This window comes from Lutjanus erythropterus, chromosome 23 (assembly GCF_056507025.1).
Source record: "Lutjanus erythropterus isolate fLutEry1 chromosome 23, fLutEry1.hap2, whole genome shotgun sequence".
In the NCBI taxonomy this organism is placed as follows: domain Eukaryota; kingdom Metazoa; phylum Chordata; class Actinopteri; order Lutjaniformes; family Lutjanidae; genus Lutjanus; species Lutjanus erythropterus.
In genome coordinates this window covers 20859382-20886456 of record NC_139339.1, presented here as the reverse complement: position 1 = coordinate 20886456, position 27075 = coordinate 20859382, and the positions used below count along the sequence as shown (strand labels likewise).

At 40.6% G+C, this 27075-nt stretch overlaps 1 protein-coding gene across 1 annotated transcript in view; it reads left to right on the top strand.

The window, feature by feature from the left end:
• The window catches only part of nlgn2a (neuroligin 2a), a 256832-nt gene that overhangs the window by 149716 nt on the left and 80041 nt on the right, over positions 1 to 27075 (top strand). The window contains exon 4 of the mRNA XM_084711539.1: positions 12585 to 12734. Within this exon, the coding sequence (XP_084567665.1) occupies positions 12585 to 12734 (150 nt within the window). The remainder of the gene's footprint in view (positions 1 to 12584; positions 12735 to 27075) is intronic.

Here is a 27075-nt window from a genome sequence, read left to right as displayed (position 1 = left end):
ACATTTTTTATCAGTGGAGTCTGCTGGCTTCAGGAGGAAAATATTTGTCTTATACAATGACTGTTTCACATCAGAAAAGGCCGCCCAACAGCAAGGTAAAGGAGGGAAAATTATATAGGTTGTTTAGGGGGCTAAAATATGTTTTGCTGCTGGACCTGTCGACAGCAGTACATGATTTTTTTATGTTTACTTGTGCAGGGACAAATATGTAGCATAAACCAATGCCAAACATCATAGCATTTAACTGCGCCTTTAAAATACAAAAGACTCAGTAACAAATACACAAGAGGCATAATAAAAAAAAAAAAAATACAGACACTGATACTCCTGCTGCTTTTCCAAAGTGGAGATGTGCCAACCGGCATCTAATGAAGGCACTACACTGAATATGGATAAGTACCTCATGCGACCCCACTTCAAAAAATCAGAACTATCCCTTTAAACCAAGCCAAAATTCAGTTTGAACATTATTTATGTATATAATAGCCAAGACCATTGTTATACAGTACGACATAGATACTGTAGACACATTGGTTACCTCTGAGCAGAAGCTGTCTGCTTATTTTAGGGCTGGAGGGTTTGCTGGTCTGATCTTTGGGAGCATATTGAGCTGTGAGGTGGGTGTTTGCTCGCTGTCGCAGGCAGTGAAGTTGGTGTAGACAGAGTACAAACAGAACAGCAGCCAGGATCATCCAAACTCCATGCAGGTCCCCACAGCCCCAGTGTTATAAGCTCAGGCAGACAGAGAGAACAGAGACGACAAGATCATCACTTGGTGTGTGTGTGTGTGTGTGTGTGTGTGTGTGTGTGTGTGTGTGTGTTTCCTCAGTCTGTGCACCGACCAGTGTGGGAGTGGTGGAGCTTTTAACTTCTCTATGATTTCTTTCATTTAATTAATGAGTATTATGAAGTTAGACTTAAAATCATCTGTTTTGTGACTTTTGCAGAATTAGGAACATTTTTGGTGACTAACAGTGGAAGCTAAGTATTCAGGCTTTTAACAGAAATGTACCACAGACATGCACATAGCCCTTATCAATGCTTTTTATCAGCGAGTTGGTCACACATATGTAACTGTCAGTGCCATCAACTGCAAGGTCTGCAAGGCTACTGCTGAGATGGCAATCTAAATCACTCACAAGGCCCTGTTCTCCGTCCAGCACATTGCTGAAGTCCTTTACATCGATGTAAAAGGTCTTGTGTGTAAGTCTTGCGTAAAATCTGCCTACTACTGTCTACTTTACTGCACTGTACAGGTACTGTATGGACACAGTACATTATGTCTCATGGATATCTGTTAGCACACATACACACTGGGCAAAGCATCTCTGTCAGCGCTTGTATCTGTTCCACTTAATATGATTAACTCATAAACCCTTGACAGGCAAGCCCACACCATATGTCCATGCATGCAGTGAAAAGCAGTGGATGCATTCAGTTGCACATCAGGCTCTAATGGTGGCAAATGATGTGCCAAAACAGGGGTTGGTAGGGTTTTGTAATGTTACAATAGACCTTTATGATGCAAAAAAGGTTAAAGATGTAATAAGTTTTTACAAGACAATGTAATTCTTAATTATCGTCATATAATTGTGCATATGTTAAACAGGGCGTTCAGAGGTGTGCAGTACGCTGAGACTAGGACAGCCGCCTTTGAATCTAACAAACGTTTTTTGTTTTTTTGTTTGTGATCGGTTTGATTTACTGAATTTTTTTGTAAATGCAACACTCTCTGGCAGCTGTCTGTCAGAGCTGTCTGGGATTTTAAAGCAGTACCTGGCATTTACTACATTTCTGTGCTACAATAATGTAAATTTGGCAAAAAATAAATAAATGAATGAATAAATAAGTAGGATGAATAAATGAAGGGTTCATTTGCAAAAAACAGATGTCTCTGTTTTTCATTTATTTTTCTAATCATGTTTTTTTAATTTCACGCAGTCAATGGAATATCAGTCAAACTGGTGTTGGTTCATTCATTTTCAGACCGGCTTTTATCTGTTTTTGCAAATTAACTCTTCAAATAGAAGTGACCTTTTTAAGGCAAGTTTCAATTCTCTGCTCGCTGATTTTCATTCTGTATTGACATTAGATGGGACTCGGCTGCATGGCATCAATGTGAGTGTTAATAAGTAAAAACACACAAAGGGATTGTGATTTTATTCTCGCCACAAATGGGTTCAGCCTTAGTGAAACTGTAAGAAACTGTACGGATACTTTGAATGAAAAGGATCATTCCTCGTATCCACAGCTGGTGCTCTCAAGTATTATAATACCGTGGACACACACACATGTCCCGGATGCAATCAGCATGGCCTTTGCCTTGATCCATTGTGCTCTAACGATTAAGCCTTAGCCCTGCTCGGTGGCCTATAGGCCAGCTCTGCTGCTGTGCATCTTATCACATCCCATTCATCACCCTCCGTCTGTATCCACCTCCAGCCCTCGATCACATCAGCCCGCCATTGACCTCCTACTGACCCACACACACACACACACTCTCACATACACACTGCGTAAGACAGACAGTTTGTAAGTGCTTTTCTTTGAATGCAGTTCATCCCAGGTTGCTCATGACTTACTCATGTTCCTGTTTGCAATAGCAGGTTTTATTTTTGAAGAATATTAGTCACTAAACACCTTAAAACTGGCGTTCATACAGTAAAAGGCGGCTTGATCAGTGGCCTTTGCTTCAAACTGTAGGTACCCCTCTGTCTGCTTGATCTGACTGGGGCCGGCTGCATCACGTTCTGGCTGCACATCGGCCACCGGAACTAATTGTGGTCATTGCAGACATTGCTAGTGATTCCACCAGAAACGCCCCAACGTGTCCCAGAAGCGGCTCCGTGCTCTGCAGAATATGCCCCAAGTCTGTTTTTGACAGATCCCACAACAAGCTGAACAGAGCACATCAGGTGGGGCAGGAAGTCAGACACAGGAACAGCACAGAGAATCTGGTTAACTTTCTAAATAAAGGACAAAAGCAGACAAAAAATAAGTTATTTAACTTTGTTGCCTTTTTACCCATGAAAGTCGGGTAAGGGTTGCTCAAGCAGGTAAAACACTCCACTTCTGACACACTCTTAGTGAGGCGTGATGCTGTGTGGAGGATGAATCAAACCCACCTCAAAGATGCAATGGACCTAATATTAGAATTAGCGAGGCTTTCAGGTCAAGTTAGCAATAATAAATATGTCACATCTGGGTAGAATTTCAAAATAAAGGCACAGAAACATACTTGGACATGTTTAGGCAAGAAATCTACTTGGTTAGGTTTAGAAAAAGATCACAGTTGGGGTTAAAATTGTTAAAAATGCTAGTTAACTTCCATAATGTAACTTTAAATATGTAACATAACACGCAGACATCATGTAACTTAAGAAGACATCAACGCTGATTATTGGTTTTACAGGGGACACAAACCTCAGTCTCCTGGGCAAAAGCCCTGTGTTTGGCTGACTTTCTTCCTCTTTATACCACATCACCTGATTTTAACAGCGCATGAAAACGCTAGAGCGCCACCTTCAGAAAATATTCTAGAGGGATACCTACGGAGTCATAGTCTGAAGCAAAGGGGCACTGCCATATTTGACTCTTTGGCAGAGATAATCAAAATATACAATAAAAACTACAGTTGTGTGTTTTTTGTAGTTCTGATTCCAAAATAAATACAAACATGTTTTTATGTACAAATGAAACTCTTTTGAGACATGTCTTTTGAATATGCAGCAGATAAGATTTACATGGAGAGTTATAGCTTGGTTTTGGTTTCAAACTGAAGTTTTTCAATAAATTATTTCGTAATGAGGAGGATGTGTTGCATATTTAGAGAAAAGCCTCATTCTGGAATATATTTAGCCATATAAATTGGGAATGTACATTATAACAACACGTTTCTTAAACAACTTGACTTGCACATTGAAGATTAGCTGCTTGTAATAATTCCAGTCCATCATGACTAAAAATACAGGTCTCAGAAATACAAAAATACCCACAAATGTATTCCTTCCATTACACTGTTACAATATTTTCACCACTCTGTAACCTTTCTGTTAATTGGACCACTAGTACAAAGAGCCTCTGTGTATTTGCACACAGATGACAGTTCATCATTTGCTGTGAGCAATTTCCCTGTTATTACAGCTTGGAACCTCCGCGTAAAAGGTCAATATTTATCTCCACCTCACACCCACATGTGCTTGTGCACACACACTGGCTGGCCTCTCCCTACTAATGAAAATGAAAATAGAAATGGTCGAAAAAGTTGAGCCTATATAGGGGAATATGAAAATGCTAATTTGGAGGAGGTATAAAACTCTGCGTGCTGCGTTATTCCCTCTTGAGTTGTCATTTCACCCCAACATGATCCAATATCTTTTTAATTACGGCTCTCTGTAAAGAGAGGCCCCTGTGCTTCCATCTCTCCGCGCGCTGTTTAACGTATGGAAAGATGATATCTCAGCAGGCTCCTGCGCTCTCTGTTCTGTTAAGGAGTAATATATGCTTCTTAAACACCGTGTCCTCCACAAGGAGCCTTCACACATCTCTCTGCTGATGTAGCTCCAAGGAAAACCAACTTAGACAGGATGTGGTTGAGGTTAATCCTTCTGTACCCTCAGCTGTTACTAAAAAAAATGGTTGTACTTTATTTTACAGCACACTAATAAGATGTAACAAGCTGTACTTTGTATCAAGTTAATTAATACTGACTATATTATTTCTTGTTTTTGCCTAATTTGATATGAAGTTACGTCTTGTTAGTGTGCTGTACAATAAAATGAGAACAGAACATCGACAAGGAAAATGTGAACGTTCAGTCTGAGGTTTTTCATCTGTTATCCTTCAGCTGTGCCACATATCAGTCCCTCCTCTCCCTCTCCGCTGGACCCGTCAGCGATTGCTGACAGCGGGCATCAGTCCTCATAAAATCAACACCCCGACAGTGGCGTGGACTACCCAGCGCGGCGGACCACGCTCGATCCCCGTGACTAATCAGTCAGCTGATAGCGCGGCGCAGACCGAGGACCCCCGCGTCTCATCCGGAGACCAGGGGGGTGGCGTCTCCGAGGGCGACCGGTGGGCGGTGTGCTAAACTGGAACAACTCGACACAAGTTTAGGCCTAATCGTCTCATTGTCTCCGTTCTGCTTGAAAGGATCAGCAGCCACGCTAAGCTCCTCAGGGTACCAGCCCTCAGCTGCTCTCTGCCATCTTGCTTTGTCTTGATTGTTGTTGTTGTTTGTGTTTGCTGAGGAGAGACAATATTTCCATTGGCATTGTTCGGTCTTTTGATTTTGTTCACCTTTTCAGCTTGTTTTTTTAGCTCCTTTGTCTCAAGTGTTTTCTGTTGTCTCTGAGGTGTCGTTATAATTCTGTCAGCCTGTCAGCTATTAGGAATTTCTTGTCAGTAGTTATTCACATCTTCAATGAAAAAATCCTCTGTCACATGTAAAAGGCTTTTAATATGAAGTAGCAGCAGCAATGGTGGCAGTAACACTGAAAAAACAACCATGATACATCTGAGAGAGTCATTATTGATCGCTGATATCACTGAGGTACAATTACAAACACTAAGTGCTTTTCCATCTCCCTTTTTTACGCACATTTTAAATTTGTGCATGAAAAGCCCTCAGTGGAACATCACATGTTAAAATATTCCATATTTCCATCAGTGCTGGCTGATACAGCTTTATATTCACTGTCATTGCAATATGAACATGTGCAGTAAACACATCACAAAGGACTGCCTGAAAAGTAGTGAATGGGAAATATCATTTTATTTACATGTTACATGCAGTCACGCTCAGCATGCAAACAGCTGACCAATCAGATGGAGCCCTGGATACATGGGCCATGCCTCCACACAGTTTAGCCAATCAGATGAAGCCCCAGCCAGGCCTCATCCGCCCTCAGAATAACTGGTATCAGTATGGTGGCAACTGCAAGGTTAGCTATCACGCTGACTGAAGAAAAAGAGAAGAGGATCGGAAATGTGGTCAAAAAATTGCAGCGTCTGCAATTTGACCATTGCATTTGGTCATGTTGTGATTTTGATTATTTTTCAAATAATTGTGCAGCACTATTAGACATGTAAACTGTAATGGAGCACTATTCTGCGCACTATTCAGCGCCCGCCCGGCTGTGTCTCTATGAATGCCTCGTCTCAAGTCTGTGTGAAAGTGTTTGCCATCTGCCGATAATCTATCATGGGATGTGCAGGATTTGTTGTGGCTTTGTATGTATATTCTGGACACTTTCCTATTTCCCAAACTGCCTCAATACTACAGTACATGATATACAGCACATTATGCTGTCATGTTTGTCTGCAGACATTCGAGAGCATGAAAAGTAAATGATAGAAATATTATACATATATACCACAGGCATGCCTTCATTACAGGCGATGATCTGATTTGTTTCTAACCCACAATGTTCTGCTCAACCATTGACTCACTATGTCTTATTCAAAAATGTGTTCAACTGGATTCAACCTGATTGAACCACTTGAACCACTTGAACCACTCAGGTTACGAATGTTATTTTATGTATGTCATGCTCAAAAAATCCAGTAGATGTCACTGTGTCTTTTAATAGCAATTTTCAGGTTGCCTCCTAAGAAACACACATAGAAATCAAAAAGTCAATCAAGACATGTTTGGTATAATTTTTTTAAAGGTAGTTAATTTTAGAGGTCTCACTAAACAGAATTATGTGACCTGACGCAGCAAAAAGGGTCTAATAAATGTCAAATAATTTTCTAAAAACATGCTTTACCAAATGGTTTGTTTGTTATTTTATGGTAAACTTAAGGAAGCTAACCTTCCTATAAGTAAAACTGGTATTTGACCTGATCGTTCATTGATAATAATATGATACATTTAATGTAAGTATGATTTTTTTTTTATATCTAAAACCCTGCTTTACCAAACAGTTCAGTTGTCATTCATTGATCCTAAGCTCAAACATTTACAATTTTAATGAAATAATTTAATACTCCAAGACCTTTGTGCTGTTGCAAAACCATAGCTGAGCAAATCTGATTTATTTTTTCGACAAGTTAAAGGGAGTTCATCCCTGAATCAAAAATACATATCTTTCCTCTGGCCTGTAGTGCTATTTATCCATCTAGATATTTTTGGTGCGATTTACAGAGTTTTGGAGTCATCGGCCAGCATTAGTTGTTTTCTTTTTGTAGTAGAAACAAAGTAGTTCCTGTAGATCTATATTCATTATACTGGAGAGAAAGCAGATACCTCTATGGCTGATAGCTCCAAAACTCTGCAACTCACACCAAAATAATCTAACTGGATGAAAAGCACTTTTCCCAGGGGGAAAATATGTATTTTTAATTTGGGGGTGAACTGTCCCTTTAAATTTTGGGGATGTTTCTAAATGTATTTTGATACTTTTACCATACAGCAACTGTTTGGTACAATTCAAGGGTTCCTTAAAGGAAATAAAAAATGAAAAGAAATATTTTTGTCCATATTTTTTTTTCCAGGATGAGATTATTAAAGGGTTAAGCACCTTGCTGCATTACATTTGCATGTTTTTAAGAGTTTCTGATGGAACTCTAGGTGGCTCTGTGTTTTTGTCAGCCTTAAAATGAGTTTATCCCACATGGGGATGACATGTGACTCCCGAGGCTGGGAACCGAACCACCAGTCCATCTGTGGGCATTTCATGCTAAACTTTTGTTTTGGTGGAAACACAACAAAGCCAGAGGCGGAGAGAGACAGAAAGCCCAAGACAGGAAGAGAGAGTGGGAGAGAGAGCTTGTAGCCCCCGAGGGCCTCGGTCCTGTCTGTCACAGTGCCAGAACGATTCGCCCTGTAACTGATCCATGGACACAGAGTCTACAGGTCAACTGTGACAGCCTGCTGTGTGAGAGTGTGTGTTTGTCTCTTGTGTGGGTGTGGGTGGGTACATCTGCATTCTGTCTCCCATGATGCCAGTCGCTGTCAGTCTTCATCTCCTGATGCAGGATGCGGAGACTCATGCATGCGGCCATTTGCCGCTAATGAAATGAGATTCGGGTGGAGACGTGGCGAAGGGCATCACAGGGTTAGAGATGCACAAGACCAATACGTTGCCGCGGCAACAGTCAATGAGACTTTGTCCACGTGAGAGCGGCTCGTGTAGGGAGAGTGAGAGAGAGGAGAGGCTGAAACAAGTGGAAGTGAAGCAGTTGCCATAGCGACTCTCCATTGCAGCTGCCTGTAAATTTCTCTCTCCCCAGTGTGTGAGTGTGTGTGTGTGTGTGTCTGCCTGCCCGACTGATGCAGCAGCTTTAGCGTCATGTCTGTGTGTTAAATATACTGTGTGTGTGTGTGTGTGTGTGTGTGTGTGTGTGTGTGTGTGTGTGTGTGTGTGTGTGTTTGTGTGTGTGTGTGTGTGTGTGCGTGTGCGTGAGACACCCCTGTGTATCAATGTGTGTGTTCTGTGTGAAACATTTGATGCATGTTTCAGCAGGTACACCCTTAGAAATAAGAGTTCCATAGCAGTTCTTCCTAAAGGACTGAGGTTCTACCCAGAACCATTATATTGTGTAGAACCTTTCTTTGAGAAATGGTTCATCGAGGGTTCTTTGTAAGAATAAGGGTTCCATCAACAACCCTTTTCATCCAAAGAACCCTTTTTTGGAGGAAAGTTTTTCAAGGATTGTTGAGATCTTTGTAGAACTCTTTCGCCTCGGGCCCTTTGTACCATAATACAAAAGGGTTCTCAGTAGAACCTGCCAGGTGGGTTCAAGATAAAATCCCTGGAATATAAAAGTATTCTAGTATATTATTCTAGTAAGGGTTCTCAGTACAACCTGGGTGAGTTCTAGCTAAAACCCTTTGAATATAAAACCAGTTCTTGGTAGATTCTAGGCTAACAAGGGCACCCATAGGAGTTGAAAAGGTTCTGGATAGATTCCCCAGACAGGTTTCTGAGTAGAGCCATCACACCGTACAAGGGTTCTCTGTACAACTTCTAATAGGGGGTTCTGGGTAAAACCTCTCACATATAAGTGAATTATAATGCTTTATGTTGGGTTCTAGGTAGAACTCCTGAAAGAGTTCAAAGTGCAATCTTTATAAAATGTTCTACCCACAACCAAAAAGGTTCAAGCCAAAGAACCCTTCATGGTTCTAGTTAGCACCTCTATTTCTAAGAGTGTATTTCACATACATATACATTTCAAAAAGCAGGTTTCAAAGGGAGCCAAACAACCTCCATGTCTCTTCCCCTCTAACAGATGCTGTAGTGGTTATTTATGTGGTTGTTCTGCTCTCTGCTCCCTCATATCCCCAAGCACACACACACACACACACATATACACACTCACACACAAACACACACACACTGAAGCCAACAGGGGCTGTCAGTGTGCCACAGTTCTAAGTCTTGTGTGCCATATGCTACCGTAGGCTCCTGGCAGGCAGGAGTATCGTTGCTCCCAGTCAGCTGGGAGACTGGTTCAAAGGCCAACGAGGACCCATCAGGGACCGTCCTGCGTGCACACAGCGCTGTATTAACAGGCATATGGCGACGTATGAGACTGACTGACTGGATCCTGTCTGACTTGTTGTGTATGGATTTTTCATCATGTGATCATAGTTTCAATGAATGTCAGTCCACTTACTGAAGACCCTCAGCATCCACATCCACATTTTCGGGGTATTTGACAGAAAATTTCATTTCAAGTTCATTTTAGGTGTGAAAACATGATTCCAGAGTTATATGACTCCTTAATCAGCTGAGATTAGCTGACATATCTAAAAAGTGACCCTGAAGTATTGTGATTCTTTTTTTTAACAATTCTTGAATCGATTTTTTTAATTGCTGAGTCAAATTTATAACGCTTAGTCCGTTAACCTGGTGCTAATGCATAATGGGAAATAGCCTACCATTAACAGAAATTAGCATCGCAATCAAATGGGTCCATTTTACTTCACATGCTTCACATAAAATGACTTGTGTCCTCAGACTTGCAGGCATATATTTGCTCTGCTCTGTGGAAACGAACTAATCGCTGCTGACTTCACCTTTTTTAATTCAGTCTGCTTCTCTGGCTTCAACACCCCGCCCTGAGGAGCTACAGCAAACTCCAACAGTCAAAACTCAAAATTCCCAGTAGGTTTAAAAATACAGCCAGGGGCTCTATTAATTTTGGCTTAACATCTTCTTTTATTTATTATTTTTTTATGGTACTAGCTCGATGGCCTGGAACAGTTTAAATTTACCCCAAAAAGTGGGGGTTTTTTTTGACACTTTTATATGCAGCAATAACACTGCTGAAATGAAACTCTGACTGACATGTGATGGGCATTGTTTTTACAAATATCAGTCTTGTTTCAGTCAGTTTCTAAGTGTATTATCCAACTTTTTTCATAGTCTGGCATTAAAAAGGAAAAAAACAAAGCAAAAAAGTGATATTATATAGCAGTACTTGAAGAATCACAATAAATATTGAAAACCCATGTGTCCTGATTTGAATCAGAAGAGAAGTGATTGATTCTGAAGTCAAGTTTGATTTAAATAACTTTTTAAAATAACGATCCAGGACTTTGGATTAAAGTACTTGCAAGAGGGAACCACATTAACGGAATCAACCCTAAATGTAAACTTTGTATGTTTCCTTGTGGTAGGAATGACATTTCCATGCAGGATTTATCTTATCTTTCCATTTTTTTAGCCCCAAGGCAGGATCCACTAACAAATTGTATCAGGGTAAAATGATAGCATGCAAGAAAACTGTTTTCTAAAGATTCCCCACAGGGGGATTGACCTAGAAACAGGTTGATATAGCTGCCCCAGCAGCCCAGGGCGAGTTGCAATTTGCATTTATGGGAGTTCCAAGTTCCAAGGTGCAAAGTAAAATGAGCAAATTATGGAAATCTATAGCAGACATGATATATTAAGAGCCCGTGGCCTTTTATTATCTGTTGATTGCGCACAGAGTGTTCTTCATCGGCTTTACTCCTCGCAGGCTTGGCTTTAATATGGCTCCTCATGTCACACTGGTGCTTTTTTACCTGTAAATTGCTCTTGTGGTGCCCAGTGTGTTTGCTGTGTCGTCCCAGAGAGCCATTTTACAAACTGTTAAAACATCTCCTCTGCAGCAGAGAGCTCTTTGGGGTGAGCTTTGACACCGACACTTTGTGCTCTCACAGCAAAAAGAGCTGTCATGCACACTTTTTTGGTTGAAACATTTGCGCATTCTCAGTTTGAACTAATTACCTGTCTCTGCCCTTGTTTTCGTGCTTTAAAGGGATAGTTTGGATTATTTGAAGTGGGATGAGGTTCTTATAGTTAGTGTTTCAGCAGAGAGTAGAGGCCAGTTGGCACTTCCCCCGTTAGAAGCTAAGCAATAAACTGCTGTGGCAACAAAAGGTATTTTTGCCACTTAAAAAAGATCCATCCATTCAAAAAAAAAAAAAAATTACAAAGTACACACAATATTTAGAATATTTTCATTGCTTTACTTTGCCACCAGGCAGCCTTTTCGGATGGGAAACTGCATTTATATGAGCAAAATTTCACTCTCCCCAAACCAACCAAACTCCATAGACAAAATCAGTGATTTTACCTTCCAGAACACAGGAGTTGCTGGTCTCTAGAGTTTTTTGTGACTTTTCATTTTAAAAGTACAGTATAGCTCTGCCAAAGTCATGCAATAGCACAAACAAGCTAACAGATCGAGGCATTGGTAGACCAGTAATTCCCATATTGTGTGGGGTAAAAACGACTGATTTGACCAATGGAGTTTGACTGGTTTGGAGAGATCGCTATTTGGCTTGTATAATGGCGCCTTCCTGTTGGAAAAGGCAGGTGAAAGCAGGTACAGTTTTCTAAATATAGCATTTACAGCGATTAAACTGATATTGATTTTTTTATTAGGTGGACCTTTTTTAAGTGGCTAAACTACTTTCTGTTCCTGACACTGCCCACAGTAGTTCATTACTTACTTTCTGTGCTGGTGCCCCTGTCTGCTTTTCTAAACTGGGGACATGCTGACCACCATCTACTGTAGGTAATACACTAACTATCAATTAATACTTCATACAACCCCACATCAAGTAATCCTTTAATTTAGTCAATGACCTTGCACAGGTGGAATCAATTGCGCACATTGCTCGTGTGCTGTACTCGGGATTGCATCAGTTTTGGAGAATCTGGGCCTCAGTGTGAAATATAGCCCGTCAGAGGCAGTGATCTACAGGTTGGCTCTAATATGCTACACTACCCAGTGATTTTCTTTCAGCATTATTGCTTTAATCACCAGGAAACATTTGATTAGATTCTTGTAGTGGTGTCTCTTGTTATTGCCTGTTGCCGGAATCATCGCCTGAAATCTAAATTACCTCCAGCTCATTTTTAAGAGCTGACATCCAGCTGCAGGGAACAGCGCACTTCGTAGGCTCCGATACACTTCTGTATTTTCATCCAGCCGTGCAATTTGCTGTTTGCTCAGTATATTATGGTCTAACACAATATGTGATCAAAGAGAATATGAGAGGCGTAAATACAGTTATTGACTTTTTTTTTTTTTTTCTCTCTATTCCCTGTTTTCCCTTGTGTGTGTGTGTGTGTGTGTAGATATTCGTGACCGCAGGAAGAAGCCAGTGATGCTGTTTATTCACGGCGGGTCTTACATGGAAGGCACCGGAAACATGTTTGATGCCAGCGTCCTGGCCGCCTACGGAAACGTGATTGTGGTGACCATGAATTACCGTCTTGGTGTGCTCGGTAAGTGGGCTTGATGCATTTTTTTTATGACAGTGATTCTGCTCCGACACGCACGTAGTTTCCATATACTCCCATATCAATAAGACATTCATTTTATACAGAAGAAATCAGGCATCATAATAATATATTTAATCTTCTTGTTTTCCTTTTTGCTCCAAGCCATTGCACAAAACACAAAACAGTCATTGGTTAACACATGCAAGTCGATTTCACTCTTCTTCTATTTTCTGAATCAATTAAGTCGTGATGGATAACATCGACAGAATTCATCAATCTAATGACAGCCAGCGCAGCCGTTGATCGTGAGAGCTCACTTTCTTATGGATTTTCTTTGTTAATTATTCCAGTCTAAAAACTCTGTGTAATTATTTCACTTTCTTTTAAAAGCCAGTTTTTCATAAAATGACCGCGAACCCTCAAACCATCCTCCACCAAAAAAAGCACTGTGTTCATGTCACCAACAAACAAAGTGGCAGTAAAACTTTGAAAAGAGCATTTATTTGTGAAAAGGTCTTTTTTTCTGTCTATAAATGCGTTATTGTTGCATTTTTAGATGATTTCAATATGATTTTTATATTTATGGACAAATTTCTATCTAGGATCATGTAGCGAAACACAAAACCAACATGGCACCAGTGTTTTGTATTTATTTGTATTTATATTACTAAGTACACTTTAACTGTTAACAGTTAATAGATTGTTCAAATTCTGTATCATTTTCTGTCATTTTAGTACCAGTATTGAAAAAAAAACTAACAATACCCAACCCTACTCATATCCTCTCTTCATCCCAACTGTAAATGGGCAACAATTTTTTTGTCAAAAATGCCCACAGATAAGATAAATAAAATCTCACAAACATTCTGCATTACCCGTACTCCTTTCACACTCTGTCAAGTAAGTGTAAGAGCATTAAAATTTAATTACTTGGTCAGAAAATGCTGTCAGCATCTACTCATAATAAGCAGTGAGACTTCTGTATTTCTTTCTATTTCAAAGGTGTCATTATTTGCATCTGTATCTATATTTGTTAACCACCAAAATTATCTGTCTCTGTATTTGTATTTGAATAAAAGACCAGAAGTGGCTGTGGTTCATACTGGAGGCCTCATTAAATCAGACAAATGTTTAATTTTCTAAACGAATATTCACTGCTGGTGCAATTTTTGTGCCAACAAAGCATCAGAATCATTTAATGTGGGTACAGAATTAAATATTCTCCAATATATCCTCGTCCTCATACTGTACTTTTCATCTATCTCTCTTTTTTAATTTTTAGCTATACTAAGTTTTATGAACTGTCTGAAGCTCATCATCACCTCCCCTTGAACTGGAAAATATTTAAAAATCAGAGACTGAAAAAAATGGTTTATAAATTGAAAGATTATGTCTTACATTGGAAAAAGAAACTCTACAGTAAAGTCCTTCAGTTGAAGGTAATAATCTTGGTGCATTAAATCAGTGATTGACTAAGGTAGATGAGTCTCCCGAAGCAGTCATGAGGAATGAAGAACTTTAGATCGAAAAAAAATGCATTATTTGTGCTGTCCTGAATAACGTATTCATATTCATATCAAATCACCACCCACAACTTTACACTTAAAGCAGATTTATGGTCTCGCACCACCTCTGACCTCCTCAACGTGTGACCACCACTCTATTATTTATTTGCCGACTGAGTCCTGCATTCGGTCTCAAGTCACACTCAGCCACTAACTCTTATAGAAAGGCTTTTATAAGAGAGAATGCAGAGACAGGAACAAGCATGCAAATCAGATACAGATCTGGCATTTTTACTGACACAGAAATGCACCTTACAATTCTTCATTTTAACTGCATGCCCTCGCCCGGCGCCTCCAACCTCTAGATGTCTATTTCGCGGCTGTGTAATTCATTCCACAAAGAGCAAGGATTGTAAAAAGGAAAATGCCTTCACAGAGTGCTTTGGTAGGAGAAGGCATGGTTATGATGCACTTTTGAGCTGCTACCAAAGTGAGGGATTTGGAAAGTGGTTAAGGTGGCTTTAGAGGCCGAGTGCAGTAAGTATAGTGTAACCTGTCTGCTTCAGGTCGCAGTGAGATCCCGCCATAGCCAGCTTTGGGAAAAAAAGAAAAAAATGAGTATCATCTGTCACCTCAGCTCTCCAGCATGAGCTCGTCATCCTTTTTCCTGAAAATACACTCGACTTCTCCTCTTTGTTACTCACCGCGCTCTGTCTCGCTCCATTGAGACCAAGTAATTTAGCTTGGAGAGGAGGAACATGCCTCTAAGGAGGCAGGTGCTAACTAAAGGAAACTAAGTGCATTAGATATTTCATTAGCCAAAGAGAGAGTGGGCCGCTGGAAGCTGTTTCAGAATCGGCTGCCTCACTTTGATTTGTTTTGTTGCTTTTTTAAAGGACGTTCCTGTGTTGTTTTTCGGGGTACTTACACAGCCGTTACAATGATGACAGATTTTCATTTGCATGTAATTACTCAAAGTGTTTGCTTTTCAATGCATCTTTATTGGGTTCATCAGCATTTTGGCAACAAGTGGATAACGAATTCCAATCTGAAATGTCACTATTACCAGAGATGCGTGAAGGGGCCAGAAAACCAGCCTGAAACACAAGTACGTTTCTTACTGAGCAGTAGTAAGGAGTTAAAGGATGACTGAGTGTGTCTTCCTAAGCTGGGTCTTATTTCTGTAGATGGTGATCATTCCACTCTGTAAAAATAAAATTGTTAACGTCAAAATAACATTTCTGAAAAGAAATAATAAACTAGGGCACTCAGAGAGCGCAGACCTCCACCAAGGCCAATAGTCCACTCTACTATGATATGCAAATCTGCAAGGGCAAACATCAATGTCCTTAATTTTTCTTGTCAAGTGTAAAGTTCAAACTTTTTCCCTTTATATCTCTGGTGGAGTTTACTGCAGCCGGTTTACATTTGGATGTGAGTAAGAGCATAATTAGTTACATGATATATGTGTATTTATGTTTCCATGGCTACACCTTAAACCCAGGCCACATGAACACCACAGTTCACACTCATGTCAAACACGGCTGCAGACACGCTTCATCTAGAGATCTGGCTTTTTGTCTGTTTTTTCCACATGACGTGCAGCAAAAATAGACAGTGAAAATGATCTGTTGATAGTCTTATTGACATCACAGCAGCAGCAACTCTTACCATGGTTTAAACATCTATATTTGCAGAATATTTTTCTGGTGCATTTTTTTTTCTTTTCTCTTTCTCTTTCTGTCTGCACTCCACTTTCTGGTTACAACTATTTTCTTCTCTTCAGAATTCTTCTACAAACTCAGTGTAGAAAGGTCAGGATGGCAGTAGCAGTGCTGCAGCAGAAAATCTGTCCATGCAGACTCGCGACAGGCGTCGAGCCGCGCCAGTTTTCCGATGAAACTGTCCTTGAGGGCTCTATGATGACTGCTTTCTGTATGAAGTTTGAGCAGTTTTGTGTGCAGGCTACTCCAGAGGATTACTGCTATTGATTGATGATAATTGGGCCAGTGGTTTTTCTGTAATCATGAAGACAAACAAATGGACAGACAAATGGCACCTATAAAATTTGCCTCGTTTGCAATAGAGATTCATGCTTCACTTTTGGTTGGTCACGCATTCACAAATCATTATCAGCATCTGGGTGTGTTTCTACCACCAAATAAGTGGTTCAATATTCTAGAAAAAGTTTAGGCTTGTTTACAACCACGTTTCTTGCCTTATCAGACTTTGTTGCAGTGATGGTTCCTGTATCTAGGAATTACTTTGGTGAGTACAAAGTTATCATGTCTGATATAAATCATGGCCAAAAATAAGACCCACACTGGAATAAAGTGGAATTTTCCTTTTATGTCAACATGTTTATTGTAAGATCTGTTGATTATCTAATCCGTTTATGACAGCTGCTAATTGCCACAAAATGGGCTTCATAATAAGACAAAGTCTTATGGCACAATTCAGTCAATCTGTAGACCGTCTTTTTAGTGGAGTCTTTTTTATCCCAGCTTGAGCCTAGTACGTAGAGTTTTAGATGGACAAAAATAATCCTTTTCAGAAGGAATCCAAATAAGTGGATTACTAACAGAAGTTTAGTTTTCAAAGAGGATGAAATGAGTCATAAATATCTGCAGCTTCTCCAAGTTTTTCACTGAATTTGATTCAAATAAGAAGCGAGATAATGGTCTAAAGTATTAGATTCTCTCAGATTATTCCTGTCACTGGATGTGCATTAGGTAGGACTGGATTTTATTTATCTCCTCTTCTGTGAAATAAATTTCATCCCAGTATCTTTGCATGTCTCTGTCTTCTCGAGGCTGGTGGCATCCGTTGCATTTTCATTTCAGCGCCTGATCTGTGACACTCTCATCACTTTCTTTGAGTCAAGGAGAAAGCAAATTGAGAGGGAGACTTTGTCATTTGTATGCAAAGGGAAAGCCGCAGCCATCTCCCAAATATGAGAGCCATCCAGCACAATTTGGCCATGATTGGGAGAAATGTGAGTAATCTTTCGCCCCATGCATCCTATATGATGGATGGCATTTTCCTCTGACGGGGAGAGACACACAGAGAAGCCAGTATGTGGGTTAGGAATGAGCATTTGTGTGTTTAGAGGTGGTGTGCGTCAAGCACGTGTAGCTGCGTGCATTCATGCATATCAATGTCTGCTCTGTGGATGCACTGCGAAGGTTCCTACTGTGTTTGTGTTCTTGCTTCAGCAACCTGACATGCTGATTTGGAAGGGCAATGCAGGAATTATTGATACAGGAACTAGATGTGGTCATGTGAAATGTAAACTCAACACTGTGAACCTGCCAGACTGAGGTGGTTATCTTTGCATGAAATGATCTTCTATCTATGTCCAACCTGTTCTGCACATATTCAGTGCTATAGGTGTGTTTCTAAGTTGATTGATATGGCTTGTTATGGCCTCAGTCAGCAATGCACAAGTTACAATTTGTGGTCTTGGTTTACTGAGCTTATCACAAATTACTACGAGGTTTGCAAAGTTTCTCTTTGCCGTATGTTTTCAATTTAGCGGGGTATTTAATAACCCTGATCATATAAATGATTACAGCTGGAGTTAATTTGAATGTGCTGCCACTAATTAAGACTTGAAGCTGGCCTTTTAAAACACGTCTTGCCCGTACTGTATCTGGAAGGCAACAGATTGCAAAAGAAAGTGTCAGTTCTTTGCTACTGACTTCAAATCTGGTTGTTGACAAATACATATATTTCAGAATTGCAATCACATACTTCTCAGACAAGGAGGGAGGCTGTTTGTATGAACTACTAGTGTGCTCAGCTAGAAGTCTGAAATTAACCAGCTCGAAATGCAAGACCAGTGTATTCACAAAGGGCAGTGCGACATTTATATTTGTGAAACAGTAAGCAAGTTGGCCGAATAGGGGTTTGAACCCCAGACTCCTTTGGCTCATGGGGAGGTGGTCTAAACACTGAACCACACTGACTCGAAAAAAAAATGTCTATCTTCATTCTACTGAAGGAACAGGGGTGTGCCTCATATATTTTTAATAGTTTTTGATAGGGTTGTTCCGATAGTGAAAATGACTCTGATACTGCATAAAATGTGGCATCAGGTGTATATATACCACATAATGTATTAGCCCCAAAACAGGAGCCTGCTACTTCCCAGCAGCTTCCCGTTTGCCAAATTTTATGGGCAGTGGAGGAGAGAAACGCCAGCTTTTCCTCAGTATCAGATTGTGATGCAAAATCACCATTATCGTAGCCAGCTAATGGTAGGCAGAGATTCTTTGGAGTCTGTCACAGGTGGGGGGATAATCTGGCACATTATGTATTTTTGTGCTTCCATGCTTGTATTTTGGTGTTTTGCCTAAGGCCAATGCTGTAAATCGATCCAAGTCACTGACTGACTGACCATCGTAACCATGAGTACTTGGTGTATATATTGTACATAATCTCTGTGAATACAGATGCTGTAATTCTAGTCACTGTTTCCTGATTTGGTTTGTTTTTGGTCCCGCAGTAAAATCTGGATCACACTTTTTGAATTGTCTTTCTTTTCTAATTGTGAACTGGACTGGACTCATTTGTTTTTTGGTTGTGGGAAAAAAAAACAGACTCTACACCAAGTGAATTAGCCCCTGTGTGTGACTTCTGACTTCACTGTGGAGAGAGGTGAGACAGAAGCTCTTTTGAATGACAAAATATCCTTGACTCAGTCTGAATTCTGTGATAACCAAAATGGATCATAGATTGATGCAAATAAAGGGAACCTTATTTTATGCAAACACATTCTCAATTTGATATGACCTTCATATAGAACGTAGAGCGGCTCAGACGATGTGCACATGGCAGGTTGCATTGAAGGGATATATGCCCAAAACTGATGAATGCCAGAGTGCAGAAAATATTTCTCTTCTTAATCTTCTTTGAAAGGAAACTTCTGATTGTTTGAAGTGATGTTGTATGAGCTACTTACTGCATACTCAGTGTGTTTCCTACCATAGCTGCTGGTCAGTACGCAGGCAGCTTGTAGAAGCAGCAGGAGAGCCAGTTTGGAAGCTAAGCAATGTACTGCTGTGAGCAAGGTCAGCAGGGTTAAGGTCATATTTTCACCACTTTACTTTGCCATCAGTCTTTTTTTTGGCATTAAACTTCTGTTATGTAAGCCAAATATGGCTCTCCAACCAGTGGCAAAAACAGCTATTTTACCATGCAGAACACAGGAGTTGCTAGTCTACCACTGCCTCAGTTGGTTAGTTTGTTTGCATTATTGTGTAAGTTTGTGTAACTTTAAAACACCAGTGGACTATAGATACGTACTTCACACAACTCCAGTTAAAAAAACTGAACTTTATTAATGGTAGATGAAATACGACGGCATCAATTTATATGAATATCTGAAACAAGTATAACACACAAATTGGTCTTTCCACCTTCTATCCCTACTGTTCACCCTCAGGGCAACCAAGTCAGCTGCTCAGCCATTCCTTCATCCCAAATTCCAGCTCGACTCCCCCTTTTTGCTGCCCAGTGCTTTGCTATTTCTGCTGCCTATTTAGATCTCCTTTCCCCCCTCTGGCAACTTGGCCATCAGTCCATCCAGTTTAAACCCTTCACAGCAGCCCGTTTGGTGAGTTACGACCCCAGCCAAGATAGTTACTTCCTATACTGTGGTGTGAACAGCTCCAAAAATAATGTCACAAGAGAAGGAATCTGTCTTGACTTATTTTTGTAATCAAACTATTTTTCTACCTGGCTTTTTATATTTTTGCCGTGTGCTTTTTAATTGCAAAAGAGTCTAATTTAGGACTCAAAGCATTTGGGGGATATATTTAGTCACTGTAGGTACAGTAAATTTAATATTTAAAGGGATACCTTGGATTATCTGAAGCAGGGTGACATGAGGTACTTATCCTTAGTCAGTGTATTACCTACAGTACATGGCGATCAGCCAGTTTGGAGAAGCAGAGAGGGTCACCAGCATGGAAGCTAAGAAATGCACTGCTGTAGACAGGGTCAGGGACAGAAGGTATTTCAGCCGCTTTATTTTTACTGCTTTATGTTATTAAGACATATTAAGACTTTTCTGATGGGAAACCACCGGTGTATATACCAAATATTACTCACTCCAAACCAAACTCCATAGTCAAAATCAGTCATTTTTACCTCGCAGAACATGAGAGCTGCTGGTCTACCACTGCCTTAATCTATTACTTTGTTTGCATTGTTGCATGACCTCTGTGTTTTAAAAGAATAATTTGGATTCATCACAGTCACACAATTGCACAAACAAACTAACAGATTGATGCAATGGTAGACCAGGAACTCAGGTAAAATTGTTGATTTCGCCTGTGGAGTTTGGTTGGACTGGAGGGAGTGATGTTTGGCTTATATAATGACAGTTTCTGTTAGAAAAGGCTGTCTGACAGCAAAGTGGTGAAAATATTCTAAATATAGTGTACATGACTGGCATCTGCTGTAGCTAATGTACTGAATATGCATAAGTACCTCATACAACCCCTCTTCAACTGATCTAAACCATCCCTTTAAATTCTGTCTCTTGCAATCTCTCTACAAACCTCCTTCTGTTGAGGACTTTATCTGAATACTTATATGAGAGCATTTAACAAAAAACAAAAAGAAATCAAGCACAGAATGACAAGAATGGCTGTAATAGAGGTCAGAAAAGAGAAATCATCCTTCTCAGGCTTTTTTCCTCCAGCTGGCTGATTGAGAGACGTGATCTTTTCTCTCTCTGTCTCCACTGACACCCTTATTTAACAGCCGCCTCTCCAGCCCTGCCAGCGCAACGCAAATGCTAACCACCGTGGAATCATTCACATAGCAGAACACGCCTGACTCCATCCGTATGCTAATGTGGAAATTTACCTGTCTGCAGTCAGACAGGCAAGCTTCTCCAGCAGCAGCAGACATGGCTGAGGTGGAAGCGGAGGAAGGGAGTGATGGAAGGAGGGAGGGAGGGAGGAAGCAGCAGGCAGCCGCCGCCGGGGTCTCTGCAGGGAATTCTGCGGAGTTCAATATGTAATGAAAAGCTTCGCCGGGCCACTGAGCACTTGACCTTGCCTCGGCTGCCTTAGCGACAGACATGCTTACAGTACATACGTCACCTCCACCCCAGTGAGCTTTTTTTATCCCTCTGCCACTGATGCGAGAGTCAGACAGGGAGAACAAGAGGGATGAAAGTGAGACTATGCATTCATTCAGACATTAACAATGATGATGAGAGCGGAGAGGTGGAACAGTGCGCTACAAAGCTTCATCCCCCCCCCCCCCCCCCCTTTTTTTTTTTTTGGTGCTGCAACACTTATGTCGGCATACTGTACACAGCATGAGCTGTGTGTGTCTGTATATGCCAACGCTGTGGCCAAGATACACACAAACAGAATAGGGTGAGAGATTTTGAGAGATGAGAGAAGTGACAGTGGGAGAGAGATGGCAAGGAGCAGGAGGGGGGGGGGGGGGGGGGGGGTTGAGAGAGGGGGCTGCATTTGCCTGTGAAGCTAAAAATAAAACCTGCAGAGCCGCTTCAGAGTGTGCACTGGAGCAGACATTCATCTAGAGCACAATTATATATTCTCTGTACCGCTGTCTGTGCACATGCACGCGGCAGATATCTCCTGCGTTATATCTCTTCAGTGCACAGACTGCACACACACACACAGACATACACACATACACAAACAGACTTGAATATTTTGCACTGAGAACGAAACCTCCTTAAAATGGTTCTGCCTCACTCACACACTCACACACAGTTACTTTGTAGAAGTCTTGATTTGGTATTCAGGGAGTGTGGAGGGAAAAATGTCTGCTCAACGCTTCAGCAGGGGGTCCTCACTGTGTGTGTGTGTGTATGTGTGCGTGCATGTGTGCGTGTGCGTATTACTCATGTTGTGGGGACAGACACCTGTTTACACACTCACATTGTGGGGACTTGTCTGCCTTATGGGGACAGAACACGAGTCCCCATTTTAGGAGGAAGGCTTGATTTATTGTTAGAGAAAGGTTCAGTTAAGGTTATGGGTAAGTCTCTAGGAAATGAATATAAGTCAGTGTAAGTCAAAGTGATGCAAACATGACTGTGTGCAGGGTTCAGATTCCACTTATGCACATGTATACATGGAAATATGCAGCAATGCATTCAGTTGCACGGTTACTGCAAAAAACATTATACTGTTACTCCAGACAATTAATATTGTCAATAACATTTAAGAGATGCTACATAACAACAGCACTATACTACTGTTTCAAAATCAAAGAATAATCAGAGCAAAAAATTAAAAAAACATAAAAATCATTAAATTGGCTGGGGGACACAGGCAATACTTTTCTACCTCTCATTAACATCCCTTCAAGAATAGCACACCGCATGGTAAGACAATAAAGCTGAACATTTATTAAACATTGATTAGCAAACTCGTGTTTTTTTAACTACAAATAAAGAGACTCCTTGTGCTGTTTAAGGAAAAAAAAATATATATATATATAATGTAAGAAAAGAAAATATGATTAGAATTCCCACTAAATGTCTCAGAGTAAACCGTCAGGGGAGCTGATGTCCTGTTCAGGGTAGCTAAGCTCCCCCATAATTCAAACTATGACTGTGTCTGTTTGTGCATGTGTGGATGTGTATTACTCATGTTATGGAGACATATATCTGTTTACACTCTCACATTGCCGGGACCCTACTGCCTTATGGGGACAAAACGCTCATCCCCATAACAAAAATCATTAAATGTTACGGTGAAGACTTTGGTTAGGGTTAGGGAAGTAGTGGTTATGGGTATGGTTAGGGTAAGTCTCCAGGAAATTAATGTACGCAATGTAATGTCCTCTGTGTGAGTGCTGTGTGTGTGTTTGTGCTGTCCCATGACCAGACAGCAGTGTGAAAGGCGACCTGACAGGACCAGAGAAGATATTAAGACACACACACACCTCTGCCAAACACTTGCACACACACTATTCTCAGTCTCCATAGCAACCTCCAGCAGAATTGATGAGCAAAGTCCTCTTGACTCCATGTAGGGGGGGTGGAGGGAGAGAAAGGGGGACCGTGGTGTCTTAAGTGTGTGTGTGTGTGTGTGTGTGTGTGTGTGTGTGTGTGTGTGTGTGTGTGTGTTGTGTGTGTGTGTGTGTGTGTGTGTGTGTGTGTGTGTGTGCGCTGGGTGGTATAGAGTGTGACTTTGAGAAAGAGGACAGGCTGGTCCACTATTTTCTGAGCGGGGATTAGCACCTCAGCTGGCCAGGAATTACACACACACACCGACACACATTCCCATGGGCAGGTGAGACGCCCTCCTGCACTGACACACACATTAACACAGTCACAGACATGTATTCAGACAGCTCTCGCAGCTTCTCTCTCATCCCTCCTCAGATGTTGTTTCTCCTCTGTTTGTCCGTGGCCTTGATGCTCTCTCACCTGACATGCCTCCTACAGTTACACAGTATTTATGTAAACTACAACACTACTATCTATCACTACTATCAGTATGGCTCTCAGGAAGTTATTCCCACTAGTGAAGGATGAATGATATAATGCACAATAGAGGATACTAATTGCAAAGCCATCTGGCAGTCCAACAGTGTCATAAATCCTTGAACTCTTTATGTCTGTCTGACCATTAAGTCATCAGAAGTCATTCTAATGCATTTTACTTAGGTGTTGACCCTGCTGTAGTGGAATTTATCCTCTTAAAAAATGCACTGTTTAAGTGAAATTCCAGTATTAAAGATTTAAGAAAGACAGGGCCAAGTGTTTTGGAGGACTTCCTTTACAAACAGTCCTCAATTTTACATAAATCCTTTCAAATCAGAATAAGGGTGATTGCCAGATCAGTTTAAGAAATTTAGCTTGGTGTGAAAAATATAAAGAAAAGTAAGTGAAAAGCAAGTAATTCAAGTCAATAAGCATAAATAGTTAATAGAAAGTTGACAATAAAATATAGGTTAATTATCAAGTTTGTTCACTTGTTATTGGAGCACAAAACTTAAGGACATGACTTAAGAAGGGTCAATTATGAAAATGAGACCCAGGTTGAAAAAATATATGAATTTAACTTTTTTAATGAGGGGAAAATAAGACTTTTAGGTTATGACTATGATGAACTATTACAAAAGATCATGCATCAGGATATGGTGGATGTCTGCAGAAAGCACTACGTTATATATAATTACATCCTGTCTTCTGTTTTTCCTACTTTTCTTGGACAGTCTGGAGATTTTGAGCAAAGTAGTGATTTGGATTGACTCAGCAGCCAGAGCTCTTTGTGTATCTTTAAACATCACAAAGTTAACATCTTGTTGAGGCATTGTAATGCATCGTTTTTGGGATATTTTGAATTTTATATCTGGTGTGTTAAAGTTCCCGTAGCTGACATAATGACAGGGAAATTAATTATTTGGTAGGTATTTCACTTTGGTTGTCTGAAGATCTAAAGAAAATCTCCCTTTCCACTCACTCTGAAACTCTGCCAGTCCTTTTCTTTCTCTCCCTTTTTTCCTTCATCTCCTCTCCTCTCTCCCTCCTGTTTGTCCCCTGCTCATCCTCTCTTATATTTTAAAACTGAGTTATGGGCCAGATTATGCTGATGTATGTTTCACATGTCAAACAATCAGCTTTGTAAGTGAGGAACCATGGGCTGGTAATAGCCGGGGATGGATCATCATTACGGAGGGATGACAGGCGGTTGAATCATCGCGTGGCGCTACGGGGCGAACTGGGAGACTTCAGCTCTCCCCTGGGAATGGCGGAGTTGTTTGGGGAGCCAAAATAGCATCCCGTGCTCCTTAACATTCAAGATTGACGCTCATGAAGACGGGCTGTTAGTGAGTGTAAATACAAAGCAAAGAAAAGCATCAGCGTTTGTTTGTGTGGACTAAAACTAACACAGCCTTTTGAGCTCTCTTTGCATGCAGCTAACACACATACATAATGAGCAACATATGGCATCAGAATGCTACAGTGCAGAGTATTTAATATTCTGCACTGTGGGCTGTGTGATGTTAGTCATACAGATGTGTGCAGTGTTTGCTGTAAACACTTTTGCACTATTAAATATCCCTTAATAGTATTATCTCCCGTATAAATGACTTATTTCATGTGGACATTTTTCAATTAAAATTTCTGCTGCAGCCTCCCTTGTTATTCTGTAACTTCAGCTCTCCAGAGTGATTTTCTCCTTTTTTCCCCAAACGATTCTTAATAATCCTGAGAGAACGGGTGTGAAGTTGATGCTGTCACCTGGGCAAATTGAGAAGTTTTCCACGCCGCTCCCTAAATAGAATTTCCTCACCGTGTGGCTTCATTACCTCCAAGTCTACTGAGGCTGCTGTCGGCGTCTTTGCCTCTCCTGCAGTGGATTTCTACCTGCGTGGCTGTTAAATACCACTACTGTTTAAAAGAAGGAAGGAAGAGCGAAAACCTGGGGCAATGTTCACTAAGCCGTCTAGAGCTGGACTGGTAAAACTATAACAAAATTCTCACAGTGATGACATTTTCTTCAAGTTTGCTCCTTAAGACAAAGATTAAATTCTAGTAAATGTGAAAGCTGCCAAACAAATTATCTTAGCCCCGGGGACAGCTCCGAAGGTGAAGAACTGTTAAGAAGGCATATAAATTGTGTAGTTTCCTCTTGGTCCATAAGTTGACAGCCATGAACACTGAAAGGACTGCTTGCTATTCCTCCTACACTTCAGCTTTGTTTCTACAGTATCCAGTGTGAACTCCACTATATTTGCTAATGCCAGATGCAGCCAGTGGAGATTTACAAAGTTTTGAGTAGGTTTTTTTTTGCATAAAAAAGTGGAATGGAACCAAACATCCTGGGTTCACCTAACTGTAAAAACTTAATAAGGAAACAATAAATCAAAACGGAACAGAACAAGCAACCAGACAGCTTTACAATATAGAAATATACATTACTGGTTAAACTCACAAGAGCTGAAATTCACAATAATTTACACTTGATGTTTCCTATTCAAAGGTTTGAGGCTGCATGTCCCAGTGGAGGTTGCTTATTCAGAAGGTTAATGTTTTGTCATTTTCATGGCTGATTAGATCACCCCCGGTAACTGAATTTAATTCCCACAAATAACTGGTATCATATTTCATTTCTAATGATCATACAAACCCAACCAAACTTCTCGAAAACTGGTTCAGAATTAAGTGAGTTACAGTAAATTCTGTGCTGTTGCATCTTTCATTTGTTTATTGCTCCAATATGGCGACCGCACAGACACATATGTGATGGCAGCTAACAAAATGTTCTTCTACCAAAATGTGACTGTTTGGATTACAACACAAGGAACTCTTACTGGAAAGCTTCAGACTGCTGTTCTGTTAAGAACGACCGACATAAAGATGAAGAAATTAACCCCGCATCCTAACAAGTGGCTGATCAAATGATTAGATTGTGTGGGAGTGATACGTGTGGCTGATTTTCCACTGCTCCCAGGCAGCCGAAGCAATTATTGCGGCATTAAATTATTTAACAGTGGTAAGGTGTTTGGAGTGTATCTGTAGTGCTGCGTACTTTTTTGTTCAGGTCAACACAAAAGAAGAAGTCTGGTGGCAGAATGGGCAGCAGAACTGGCTGCAGACAAAAGCACTGAACTAAACAAATAATCTCTTAATGAGGCAGAACAGACTGGAGTAGAGGGAGGGTGATATCTCCATGATTCAGCAACCAAGATCTCAAAACAACTAGATGTATATATGGTATATACACAGTAGTGAACTTGGGAGGTGAGGAATCAGTCAAAGCAGTCTATTAGTATGAATGTCAGGGAAGGCGCCAGATTCAGCACCATGGACAGCGGTCGTGACAGTA